Source organism: Phytophthora parasitica, assembly GCF_000247585.1.
Source record: "Phytophthora parasitica INRA-310 unplaced genomic scaffold supercont2.26, whole genome shotgun sequence".
In the NCBI taxonomy this organism is placed as follows: domain Eukaryota; phylum Oomycota; class Peronosporomycetes; order Peronosporales; family Peronosporaceae; genus Phytophthora; species Phytophthora nicotianae.
The window spans coordinates 296,592-309,112 of NW_008649012.1; the positions used below are offsets into that span (position 1 = coordinate 296,592).

A 12,521-nucleotide genomic window follows, 5' to 3' on the forward strand; every position below is an offset into this window, starting at 1 on the left:
AAATACTGGATACAAAATCCATCGGTACCTTGACCATGGGTGTGTTCAATTAAGCTGATTAACATCTTAGTTTTCTCGTAATCAGCACACTCCATCATCAACTTGCTCGCAGGTGTCACACGCAGTTTAATACAATTCAAGTGTGTTTACTTAACCAGTATCATCTAGGTTAGCGGTACTGTAGCGCCGGTCTTCCGCTTCGTGGTTACTTTCAAAGAAGCTTTTTTGAATTTGCGTTTGGAACTCTTTTGCTTCTCCTTGGGTTTCTTCTCGACACCCGGAATGGTTGGCTTGAAAGCCGATAGATCACCAGCAAACAGGACACTGTGGGCCCAACCAGCTTGAGGTGCGAAGCGGGTCCGGAACAGGTCACCTACCATGCGGTACACACTTGGCGTGATGCTTTTTCGGTCGCTGAGCGTTGAATCCAGCTCCCGACATGCAATCTGCCACACGTGCGTGTCGACGGGGATCGCCTCCAGTTTCTCCAGTGAGAAGAGAGCAACGCAGTCGGCGACTTTGCGTCCAACACCAGAAAAAACCATCAGTTCGTCTTGATACGCATGGTAGGAGACTTCCTTCTCTCCACTCTGTCGAACGTTCTTGGTGTCACGAATGTTATCGAGATACGAGGCCCCACCGAGTTCCTGTAGCTGCTTGGCGGTCTTGACGATGAAGGCCGCACGGTATCCAAATCCCAGCGCTCGTAGCGTGGCCTCTTCACACTTGGCAGCCAGCGTGTCAACCGACGGGAACGCATAGAATGGCTGCTGCTGTTCTTCTCCTTCGCCTAGTTTGTAGAGCAAGTCTCCGTACGTCGCCTTTAGTTTGTCCACCATTCCCTGAATTCGAGTGATGTTGTTGTTCGAAGAGCAGATGAACGAGAACAAACACTCCACAGGATCCTGTCGTACGATCCTCAAGCCTCGCAGTCTGGAGATGATCTCTGTCATCCGATCCGTGGGCTTGGTCCAGCGTTCATACAACGGATCGGCAGGTGTCTACAAAATTACGTTAGCAGGGCGCTACCTTGCATTCTATCCATAGTACCACTCACGTCCAGGCGGAAGTAGTGCGATAACTCATCGACTCCCTCCTGATCAGGCACTACACAGCAGTAATAGGTCAGAGCTATCGAAGATCTAAGAAGTCTAAGTGATCTTACGTACAATCAGATGGATGGAGGCATCTGAACTGTACAATGCCGTCGCGTTCCCGTAGTGCGAACACTCGATGTCCTACAACTCCCAACCACGTTGCTGACTGTTTTGGGTGTCTCCGCCAAGCGAAAACCTGTCCGGATTCCAGTGTGAGCGCGCAGGAGAGCTCCTCAGTGCTGCATAGAGAAACCCAGTCGTCGAAGTTGGATTTCTCCGCCTTCACGATGGTTTTCGACGGAGAAATTGCAGCAGACGCTGCGGAGAGGGCGGAGGAAGAGGTGGCGAGGGCACTGGCGCCGGAGATCTCGGTCTTAACGCTTCGGGAGGCGGCGACCAAGAGACGAGCAGAACGCCTCATGCTCGAGATATCGGAGACCTTCGGAATGATGGTAAATAGTGTCGGAATGTAGCCACCTGGTTGTGTTAGAAACGGATACCTATAAGCAACACAAGTCGCTGATTGTTCGTGTAACTAAGGGCAAGTTCCTGTGACCAACCAAAGAGAGCTTGGTAGCGAAAAATACTGGATGGTTAGAGAGAACCAACATACTCAAGATAAGCAAAGTTCTGGTGGCCGAGCAGGCTGCAACAGCTAGTACATTGGTAACCGGGTTTACTGACATCGATCAGATTTTGATTACAACCAGTAATTCGTCGACGCAAGCAGTTACGCAACTCGATCCGGCTAATGCGTTCATCGGTGACGATCGCAATCCAAACTTATTGCCATTGGCTCGAAGCAACATGCCACAGTGAATACACATCCTCGACGTTACTGTATAGAGTCAGACTGCGGTGCAACCACCCAAATGCACTACCACCAATCAGCACTCGTATCCGCATCCCTTCGCCACTAGAACCCTTTCGTTTTTGAGCTCAATCCCACAGATCCGACGAAAGATGGAGTCCACCGTGCTGGTCTGCATCGTCTTAGGCCTCATCAGCGCCCTGCTCGCACTCGACACTGCTGCGTGCGTCGGAGACTTCGAAGCCGCCTGCGTCATGTCCCCGCCCGCCAACATGGTGACGCTTATCCTCAGTTCAGTGACACTAGTGCCCGTCGGTGCGTGTCTGATCACAGCGTGGCTGGACGCACACGATACAACCAACGGAGAGCAGCAGCATCTACTGAGTAGCGATGCAACAAGCGCAACGACCAAGCGCCCGAGACGAGTGATCACGTATCTGTACGCCAGTCACCTGCTGTCTGCTTGGGGAGACCGTATATGGGGCTTCGCGGTGCCCATTTTGTTCATGGATATCTTCGTGGATACCCTGCTACCCAGTGCAGCCTTCTCACTAGCCATGTACATTGTGTGCATCTTCATGATCCCAACCGTGGGGCATCATTTGGACCGCTGGAATCGCTGGACTGCCATGAAGTACGCCATCATTCTGGAAAACTTGATGATCATAGTCAACTCCATCATTTTAGGCTTGATCTTACTCGTGACGAACGCTGATGGAGTGCACAAGCCGGAGTGGACGTGGTCTTTGATACTGATGTTTGCAGGCACGTTGGTGTGCGGAGGAGTGGGGCAGGTGCTGAACGACGCACAGACTTTGGGTATTGAACGCGACTGGGTCGTGGTCATCGCTGGACCGGATAATTCAACGGCTCTGGCCAAACTCAACACGACCATGCGTCGTATCGATCTGAGCTGCAACATTCTGGGTCCAATGGCTTTTGGTTTCATTGTGGACTTCACAGGCGGCGATGCTACTACTCGAGCTATGGTTGGTGCAGCAGTGGTGGGTCTTTGGAATTTAATCTCCACTCCGCTAGAGTATTGTATGACCCACGACATCTACCACCTCGTGCCTGAGTTGGCTGTACGTGCAACTGTGGAAGAGGAGCATGAAGTCGATAGCAAGGGGGAGAAGGTGACGTCTCCGACTTCCAGTGAATTGGGTACTATCGCCCGGTACGCCAAAATGTGGTCCAACTACGTGAAACATCCGGTATTCCTAGTTAGTTTTTCGTTTTGTGCATTGTACATGACGATCCTTAGTGGGGGAGCGTTGAACACTGCATATCTAAAGTGGCGTGGAATTTCTAACGCGCTTTTGGGTGCCAGTCGTGGCGCTGGAGCTGTGACTGGACTCGTGGGAACGCTGATCTTCCCTTGTCTGCGGAACAGTATGAAGCGAGTGGAGCGCGTTGTTGTGTTGAGTGTGTGGATCTTTTGGCTGTGTTTGGTGCCAGTACTGGTTTCTTTCCTCGTCACGGGCGAGTCCGTCGTATCCGACTACGTTATGCTGGTTTGCGTGGTGATTTCGCGTGCTTGGCTCTGGAGTACCGACCTGGCTGAGACCCAGATTATGCAGGAGTGGATCGCTCCAAACCAACGCGGAGCCATCAACTCGATGCAGACAGCGACGTACCAGTTCTTTTTCATACTGATTCAGCTATCGGGCGTGGTTTTCCATGACCCACGCCAATTTGAGGCGCTTGTATTTTTCTCTCTGGCCGCTGTTCTTGCTGCAGCCGTGGGGTTCACGTACTGGGGAATCAAGTACGGCCGCCACCGTGACATTTACGTTACGACGAAGACAGGATCTTCGAAAGCGTAAGTTGTCGAGATTAATAGCAAGAGGCTTGAGGCGAATTTTTTTTTATAAAAATCCTTCCCTCAGCATCTATATTTTTTTCTTCAGCAGTAGAATTTGGCTGACTCGAGGTTAAGGAAGTCCTCAAAAGCAGCCGTGGCTGTCGCTCCGCCTGACATTGCAGGCCGTGCTCAGCATATCCTTCGACAGTCGACTTCCTCACTGCCATGTGCAGCTTGTCATTGTTACATCGTGATCATCCTCACGACGTTTTAATCTGGAATTTAGTCGCCTCGACTAAATAAAATGGCACTAATCGCTCGACCAGCAAATGCATCATCGACTAACTTTTCATTTAGCTAAGACTCTATGCTCTAATAAAAAAAAATACTCGCGAAGCACACACATGTGCCACTACCTACGAGGAAATTGGCATTTCAATGTGTTCACTTCATCAGCTTGAGAAGGGGGCCACGTCGTGATCAATATCGATGGACAGTACGAAGTCGCACTAGCGAAATGCTGGGCAGAAAAGGCCGACGGTGTCGCGATGAAAGGTCTTGAGTTCTGCCTGCTAAACTAGCCCAGTTCATCGGATCGTTTGAGCACCAGCAGTTGAATCTTCGTAACTAGTATTGTACACGCCCTCGAACAAATTGGAGCCCCAAACAGCGTCAAGGTGATGTAGACTGCTGATCATCTGAAGAGGAGCGCGCGGTCTCGAGATATGGCAAGCACGGGCACCAACTACTCCGACGAGCAGCGTAAATTTCTTGATTCCTTGACCCAAACCGTACGAACAGCTGTAGATGCTAGTCACATCGTCCATTAAGTCTTCACTAGCGCCTTCGAGAACCAGAACGCCCTCGACCCAAAGTCGCAGGAGATGTCATCACTCATTTACAGTTTTTCCAAACTCCGAGCACTCTACTCCAAGTCTCAAACCAACTCTCTACCATGGTCCAAGTCTTCTCCTCCCTCTGCACCCTCGCAATCGCCACCTCCGCCGCTGTCGTCTCTGCGTGGCCCACCAGTACCGGCAATGTCGAGTACAGCGAAGTGTACGTCGTTGCTGCTGGCGAAACCTTTGACGGTGGTCTGAAGACCTATCAACGTTCGGACATCACCTGCGCCGAGCAGGACGAGGGTGGCTGGCGCGACGCCATGTTCAAACTCGAAGCCGGTGCTACACTCAAGAACGTCATTATCGGTAAGAACCAGCGTGAGGGTGTCCACTGCGACGACCACGATTGCACTCTGGAGAATGTCTGGTGGGAGGACGTCTGCGAGGACGCACTGAGCGTCAAGGGCGGAACCGCTGACAGCGTCACTAACGTCCTTGCCTGCGGTGCCAAGGATGCTGAAGACAAGATCATCCAGCACAACGGCTACGGACACGTCAACATCAACGGCTTCTACGCCGAAAACTTCGGCAAGCTCTACCGTTCGTGTGGCACGTGCGGTGACATCAAGCGCACGGTCTACCTGAACCATGTGTGGGGCAACAATCCCGAGAACGCTCTGGTCACCGTGAACTCGAATAACGGCGACGTCGCCACCTTCACGGATGATATCCATGTCCACTCGGATGAAGGAAACGACGACATCGTGATTTGCAAAACCACGGCGGCCACGGACGGCGACGAACCGGAGGTGACCAGCACGGGTGTGTCGGAGAACTGCGTGTACGACGCCGACGCCATCGAGTACTACTGAGCGACGAAAAGAAGTAGCCGTGGGAAGTAGAATGTCATGCGTAGCTTAAGTCAATAAATAATCGATGTCAAACGCTAGCTGCATTGCTCTTAGTCACCCAGCTACAGGTTATGTGCTACAATTTTTTTAACTTGGTGATCCACTTGCCGATCGACTGCACCTCTGGGACTTGGTACAACAACTTGAACACTAAACCGAAAGTTAACATCAAATTCTATTCACGATCGTTGGGTAGACGGATTTCATCGCCTACTTCACATGAATTTACGCTACTGAAATAAACAGCAACAACTGCGATTTAGTATCGCTTAGAGCTACGAGAGATGCAGTTGCAGCTTAGTAAAACTCGATCTTGTTCTTGTTGAAGACGCAGTTCTTGGACGGACCCTTGCTCGTGACCTTGGGCTCCTTGCCGTTCGTGGACGACGTGGTCTGGCACACGGCGTTGGCGCCCTTGCTCGTGTGCACGTGGATGTCGTCGGTGAAGGTGGCCACATCGCCGTTATTGGCGTTGACAGTCACGAGACTCACCTTGGGGTTGTAGCCCCACACGTGGTTGAGCGCCACGGTGCGCTTGATGTTGCCACACGTGCCGCACGAGCGGTAGAGCTTGCCGAAGTTCTCGGCGTAGAAGCCGTTGATGTTGACGTGTCCGTAGCCGTTGTGCTGGATGATCTTGTCGTCCGCGTTCTTGGCGCCGCATGCAAGCACATGGGTGATGCTGTTCTTGTTGCCGCCCTTGATGCTCAGAGCGTCTTCGCAGACATCCTCCCACCAAACATTCTCGACGGTGCAGTCGTTGTCGTCGCAGTGCACACCCTCGCGCTGGTCGGGTCCGATGATGACGTTCTTGAGCTTGGCACCGGGCTCGAGCTTGAAGACAGCATCACGCCAGCCGCCCTCAGACTGACCGCTGCACTTGATGTCGGAGCGCTGGTAGGTCTTCATGCCACCGTCGAAGGTCTCGCCCTTCTTGATGACCTTGACTTCTTTGTATCGGACGCTGCCCTTGGAGGTGGGCCAGGCGGAGGAGACGGAGGCGGTGGCGGCGAGCACGGCGCAAAGGAGTGAGATGAAGCGAGCCATGGTTTGTAGTGGTGGGTCGATGAAGAGCTTGGTAGGATGCTTGAGGCGAAGGAAGCAAATTGCAGAATGAGGAAGGGGGCGATCAGCAAGTTGAAAGTTTGTAAAAAAAAATCTCATGGGGTCTAGAAGGAGGAGAGAGTGGGCTTTTAGTCATCTCGCTGTTAGAGTCGATCTGCTGATCGAGTGGGATTGCACACAGTCGACCTCTATCGCAGATCGTAGACGAATCAATTGGGGTGAGGCTGCCAACAAAAGGATTGCAACGGTTCCAGCTGTTTATGCGTTTATTTCGTGGCCCTGTGCCAGTCACTGCCTTCACCATATTGGGGTTGGTATCGAACGTACAGCAAAAAAAAGGAGCGTATGTACGCATAGTATGCTCGTATTTCAATTGTAGATTCGCAGTGGTTCTGCTCGTTTTACGATATTTGGGGAGCTTCTCGAGCAGCGTACACATGAGGGAATCCTCACGTCAAAAGGGTATGCCAAGTCCCTACTACTTGCAGGACATAATGAAACTCCAATGTACTTTTTAAGAGACTGAACTGCTTTACAAAAAGAAACCCGAAAGCCAAGCATTCCACCGCCAGATCGACTAAAATACTACCATATTTATTGCTTATTAAAGCTGGTAGTACTGGCTTCGACTAACGCTAAAAAAAAAAATTAAACTAGCGTTAGTCGAAGTCATTATAAAATACCAAGAATTTGGAAGTGGAAAACTTCAGTTTCCGGAGTTGCGAATAATGAAAAGGAGTCAAATATTGAAGTCACTTACACTCGGACAAGTTGAATTACTCCATGTGCGGTGACAATATAATGGTGAAATGCGTTGATCATGCCACGATTACTGTACGGGGTTAGTTCGGATCACCCAGCACTGCTAATCTGATCGCTTTTACATTTTCACGGGTGCGTGCGCTTCGACGTATTTTCCAGCAAACCGCCTGACCGCCATTTCACTGGTTTACTGACTCGAATCTGCAAATGGTACATGTATGCTGAGGATCGACAGGATTTCTGTAGTCGACCGTCGACTATAGAAAGCTGATTCGGTAGTCGTGCGATTTGAAGATGATCATAAAAACGCCAACGCTCACTTCAACACAACATCCTCGTGACAGTGGATCCTACAGACTTGCAGATGCTTTCGGCGCAAGGCCAGCTTGTAGAATCGTTGTCGTCTCAAAGATGTCGTGAGCGAGTGTGGTCATCCATTGTAGATTACATGTACTCCTGCCGCTGTGGATGTCTTGCCCCAAGTTTGCAGGAAAGGAGGACAGTCTTCGAGACAATTTCAAACGAGCTTTATGCAACCTACTTCCAACATCTGCCATTTACAGCAACTAAAATAGAGAAATGTAAATCGCACAGAAGGGGAAGCAGAAGTGTGTCGCCGTTCAACGAGTCGTTGGTATCAAGTCTCAGTGGGATTCATTGATCCAACGCCATCCACCTACTCCGTACATAAAAATAATCGCGTTTTCGACAACCGAGAAGTTTACTGTTCGTGCATATCAATGCACACCCTACAGGTTAGTAATATAACACGTAAAGAAAGCGTAGTGTAGTGGTCTGTGAGCACTTGGTTCTCCTGGAGCTATACTCTGTCCGATTCAATTTGCTGATCGCCCCCTTCCTCATTCTGCAATTTGCTTCCTTCGCCTCAAGCATCCTACCAAGCTCTTCATCGACCCACCACTACAAACCATGGCTCGCTTCATCTCACTCCTTTGCGCCGTGCTCGCCGCCACCGCCTCCGTCTCCTCCGCCTGGCCCACCTCCAAGGGCAGCGTCCGATACAAAGAAGTCAAGGTCATCAAGAAGGGCGAGACCTTCGACGGTGGCATGAAGACCTACCAGCGCTCCGACATCAAGTGCAGCGGTCAGTCTGAGGGCGGCTGGCGTGACGCTGTCTTCAAGCTCGAGCCCGGTGCCAAGCTCAAGAACGTCATCATCGGACCCGACCAGCGCGAGGGTGTGCACTGCGACGACAACGACTGCACCGTCGAGAATGTTTGGTGGGAGGACGTCTGCGAAGACGCTCTGAGCATCAAGGGCGGCAACAAGAACAGCATCACCCATGTGCTTGCATGCGGCGCCAAGAACGCGGACGACAAGATCATCCAGCACAACGGCTACGGACACGTCAACATCAACGGCTTCTACGCCGAGAACTTCGGCAAGCTCTACCGCTCGTGCGGCACGTGTGGCAACATCAAGCGCACCGTGGCGCTCAACCACGTGTGGGGCTACAACCCCAAGGTGAGTCTCGTGACTGTCAACGCCAATAACGGCGATGTGGCCACCTTCACCGACGACATCCACGTGCACACGAGCAAGGGCGCCAACGCCGTGTGCCAGACCACGTCGTCCACGAACGGCAAGGAGCCCAAGGTCACGAGCAAGGGTCCGTCCAAGAACTGCGTCTTCAACAAGAACAAGATCGAGTTCTACTAAGCTGCAAATACTGTAGCTTTAAAGCCACTATCTCATCGGTGCAGCATATTTCCGTTGTGTAAGTTCATTTGGGAGTAGGGAGTTTGTCGGCCTAACTCTCGTGAATAGAATTTGATGTTGGTCTTGTTAGATTCGGCATACCTATAATTTGAGGCAATTATCAAGTCTGTTGATTGAAGTGACGGATGGTAGGTAACACATGACTTTCTTCGTCTGGACTTCGTGACGTCGAGCAGTTACTGTTTTTACTCCTGCAACTCACAACATAGTAGTCAACGGCGCAGACGTCCATGCAGTTCTCCTCCATTTTTCTGAGTTACGGTTATGTTAAGGTTTCGTAGTAAAGGATACGATGAATCACACTTATAGTCGAGTGGCGACAAGAACTCTACAGCTCCTATTGTCGAGATAATTCCGGATAACCCTCGACTGGGATCTATGTTCGACCGTTGAATTTAAAAGAAAGGTCCGTCAAATAGTTGCCGTGCAAATCAACACGTTCATTTATTTTACAATCTCGGATGTGGTTGTTGTAGATTTTGCATTCTCCATACTGCGACAGATAGGACCAGCTGACCAGATATTTGAATGAGGGGTTCCTCAGAATCCCAGTCACTACATCTACATCTTTGAAATTGCGTCTCCACCACTACACTGAATTACTTTCAAGTAATAATGTCTGATTCTTACGTCGGGAGGAGTCGAATAATAAAAGTACAGATTAACCTCCCTTGTCTAATACGGCGCATAGAACAACTTGTTCAAGTATGGCAAGTTGATCATGTTAAGGCCCAGATAACCTTCCACCTCTACGTCTTAAGCTGGCGCAGATAGGTCTGCCTCTTGGCGATTGAGACGATAAGCACAAATGCGGACTTGAAGTGGGTTTTTACAAAATAATAAATAATGATGAAGAAATACTGCAAAGGTTTGACTGTGACTAGCTAGAAATTGATTTCTCTCGACAATGGTTGACGGCGTTCTGCAGTAGAGCTTTGTTCTTCTTTACTTTTATCATACTAAGTACTTCTGTACTTTGCCAGCTTCTTAACCACTGAACTAAAATGCCTGGCACATTGCTGCAACAGCAGCAGCAGTAACCCCGCGAAGGCCATGGACGTCTCACCATTGTAGCTACAGCTGACTGCGAGCCACTCGGTGAGCAAATCGTTGCCCTGTTGACACTCGAGTCGCGACTGCATCTCCTTTTGATGCCGAGAACTGGCTATCGTCGCAGCCTGCACGAACAGCGCGTGCACGCGGTCCTCGGTGGTCTTAACGTCATCTCTGGATACATCTAGAAAGGTGATGCCCGAACTGCTGCACATAGGCCTCAGTCTGCTGGTGATACTCGTTCATGAGCTGCCTCACGCCCTCGGGCTGTAGGATTAAGTGGTTTCTTCAGCACTCACTGATTTCAGCTTAGAAAATTTCGATGTGGTCTCATTGCAAAACTGACCTCAGTTGACTAACTTTTATTTTTTTATCATCACATTGTAGTTATCAAATTCCATCAAGTACGATATGATCACGGTATATGAGCTTAACGTGGACAAGTTCACCTGTACATGCACCAGCATTTGCATCGCTCAGCTGGATCGCAACTTGTGATGTAAGTCGAATGTGCAACAGCAAGCTCTCGGTTTTGTTGACATTTGCACTCTATGCTTACTGCCTGCCAGCAGCAAGTCCAGCTGGTTGCTGGTAAAGGCGATGCTTCTAAGAACGATGTAGACAACGCGACGTCAATGAGCTACATGTACGATGGAGCCTGCATGAAGTTCGAAGTCAGCCACTACAAAAGACGATACTGTGTTGAATACTCTCGATGAATCAAGCGGCGCAGACTCGTGGCTGCTAAATGACGTACTATACGAAGTACTTCAAGTAAGTAGATAGGAAAACTACATGTATTTAGCTGCATTGTACCTACTACACACTCAAAACTAAACAATCTAACGTCGCGGGCTAATAAATATCGAGTGTTCTCTTCGTGTGGATTCTACACCGTTTTGATGGTGCGTTCACTAAGACGCCGCATCGCCAACTCAAAGACGCCGGTGCGGCCTAAGACGCACCAGATCTGAGCACTCTTCTTCTGCAACATCAGTTTCTCCTCTTGCAGCGTCGTCAATTTCGCGTTCATCTGCTGTATTTGCTGCTCGTGGCACGCACGAACTTCACCCAGTCGTGTCAGCATAGCTTCCTCCTCCTCACGCTCTTCTGCCATGTTCGACACGATCGTCGTCACGTCGTCCATCGCTGGAACGTTGCCAGCCTCGAGGTCGCGCACGAACTCGTCGATGGCGTTGATGCGGTCCCAGCAGTCGGCGATGTCATCCGTGTATGTCTCGACCTCCTCGCGGTCCTCCTTCAGCGCCAACTGCACGTCGTCTAGCTCCACCTCGACGTCCTGCATGCGTTCAACTGTGGCCTTGAGCTCCTGCACCAGAGCGTTGTTGGCCTCCACAAGGAGCTGATGACTGGCAGTCTGGTCCATTTTGCTCCCTAGTGTGGCGGCGTGTGCTCGACAGCTTGCAGATTGAGGAATGAGCAGTGAAAATGTCTTTCGCTCGCGTGCGTTGACTGGAGTTGGCCTATTGCGTTACGCGCGTTACTTGCAAGCCTGTCAGGCAAGCCGGTGACCCGCTTCGCTGAACCAGAGTTGCCTCGTCGTCAAGTCTCGGTCTTCATAGCCGCGCACAACGGTGGACTTTTTACCTGAACGTCAACAGCGACATCGTGGACAGGTTTTTCCCGTGATGGCGCATGGATCCTCGCCGCAGGGATCCTCTGAAAGACGCGAAGTGTTCAAATCCCAGGCTGCAGCTACCGCCTGCGCAGTGGTCTTCCCCAAGAACATCATGGCCCCAAGTGGATGTACAAGAAGTGATGACTAGTCACCCTCTTGATTCTAGGCACGGCGTTCTTATCCCTCCCTGGTGCTGTGCTCATTTTCGCCTAAAGTTTGAATCACGGGGTCCTTTTTCATATCTACCAACATCGTCGTGTTTGCCGTGTATCTATGGACCGTCCACCATAGACTCCACGAAGGCTCGATGGCCCGAGAAAACGGAATGACACCAAGTTATTTTCCTGGTCGGATTTCGACGCACTGGACTGCTTCGCGCCAGTGAAAGACGCTTCAGGGTGACAGTGTCTTAGTTCTCCATACTACAACCTGCGACGATGACAGCACACGTAGGATACCATGTGCGAGTGAGAAACTTACATCGCACTCAGCTCGCGTTTACAGCCATACGGCACGTTGTTGGGATTTGCATCGAAGGATTTCGCTAATTGACAGCTTCAACGGTGATGACCAGATTTTCATTCACGTTTACTAAACAGAAATGATGGAGAAAGCTGACGGTGTTCTCATTACCTTTCGGCTTGTGGAGCAAAAGGCAGCTTGCCGCTACCTCCAGTACACGTTTTCGTACGATGACATACGAGCCTTACAAGCTGAGAAGACGCGAGCTGCATTGGTTTTCGTAGTCATCTAAAAACTCGTCGATTCGGTCAGTACAGTACGATACATGTATGACT

The 12,521-nt window shown here is 50.6% G+C and overlaps 8 protein-coding genes across 8 annotated transcripts; 4 read left to right on the forward strand and 4 right to left on the reverse strand.

Annotated features, from left to right (window-relative positions):
- Window position 1: 1 nt before the first annotated feature.
- PPTG_11092 (hypothetical protein) lies at window positions 2-1,706 on the reverse strand. The gene is made up of 4 exons (XM_008907344.1): window positions 1,658-1,706; window positions 1,170-1,574; window positions 1,058-1,107; window positions 2-1,001 (listed from the first exon to the last, which is right to left on the reverse strand). Exons 2-4 carry the CDS (start codon window positions 1,516-1,518, stop codon window positions 165-167), a joined length of 1,236 nt encoding a protein of 411 aa, XP_008905592.1. The 5' UTR covers window positions 1,519-1,574; window positions 1,658-1,706; the 3' UTR covers window positions 2-164.
- Window positions 1,707-1,780: 74 nt separating this feature from the next.
- Window positions 1,781-3,820, forward strand: PPTG_11093 (hypothetical protein). The gene has a single exon (XM_008907345.1). The coding sequence runs from the start codon at window positions 2,061-2,063 to the stop codon at window positions 3,732-3,734; it is 1,674 nt and encodes a 557-aa protein (XP_008905593.1). The 5' UTR covers window positions 1,781-2,060; the 3' UTR covers window positions 3,735-3,820.
- Window positions 3,821-4,623: 803 nt separating this feature from the next.
- On the forward strand, window positions 4,624-5,426 carry PPTG_11094 (hypothetical protein; the record flags this gene model as incomplete). Its single annotated transcript, XM_008907346.1, has 1 exon — window positions 4,624-5,426. The coding sequence occupies exon 1, from the start codon at window positions 4,668-4,670 to the stop codon at window positions 5,424-5,426; it is 759 nt and encodes a 252-aa protein (XP_008905594.1). The 5' UTR covers window positions 4,624-4,667.
- Window positions 5,427-5,622: 196 nt separating this feature from the next.
- PPTG_11095 (hypothetical protein) lies at window positions 5,623-6,594 on the reverse strand. The gene has a single exon (XM_008907347.1). The coding sequence runs from the start codon at window positions 6,510-6,512 to the stop codon at window positions 5,763-5,765; it is 750 nt and encodes a 249-aa protein (XP_008905595.1). The 5' UTR covers window positions 6,513-6,594; the 3' UTR covers window positions 5,623-5,762.
- A 1,577-nt stretch (window positions 6,595-8,171) lies between these two features.
- PPTG_11096 (hypothetical protein) lies at window positions 8,172-9,110 on the forward strand. Its single transcript, XM_008907348.1, has one exon. It carries the CDS (start codon window positions 8,223-8,225, stop codon window positions 8,970-8,972), a length of 750 nt encoding a protein of 249 aa, XP_008905596.1. The 5' UTR covers window positions 8,172-8,222; the 3' UTR covers window positions 8,973-9,110.
- A 782-nt stretch (window positions 9,111-9,892) lies between these two features.
- PPTG_22912 (hypothetical protein) lies at window positions 9,893-10,323 on the reverse strand. Its single transcript, XM_008907349.1, has one exon. It carries the CDS (start codon window positions 10,298-10,300, stop codon window positions 9,992-9,994), a length of 309 nt encoding a protein of 102 aa, XP_008905597.1. The 5' UTR covers window positions 10,301-10,323; the 3' UTR covers window positions 9,893-9,991.
- A 541-nt stretch (window positions 10,324-10,864) lies between these two features.
- Window positions 10,865-11,584, reverse strand: PPTG_11097 (hypothetical protein). Its single transcript, XM_008907350.1, has one exon. The coding sequence runs from the start codon at window positions 11,470-11,472 to the stop codon at window positions 10,975-10,977; it is 498 nt and encodes a 165-aa protein (XP_008905598.1). The 5' UTR covers window positions 11,473-11,584; the 3' UTR covers window positions 10,865-10,974.
- Window positions 11,585-11,734: 150 nt separating this feature from the next.
- On the forward strand, window positions 11,735-12,272 carry PPTG_22913 (hypothetical protein; the record flags this gene model as incomplete). The annotated part of the gene is made up of 2 exons (XM_008907351.1): window positions 11,735-11,852; window positions 12,229-12,272. The coding sequence occupies 2 exons, from the start codon at window positions 11,735-11,737 to the stop codon at window positions 12,270-12,272; spliced, it is 162 nt and encodes a 53-aa protein (XP_008905599.1).
- Between the last annotated feature and the right edge of the window lie 249 nt (window positions 12,273-12,521).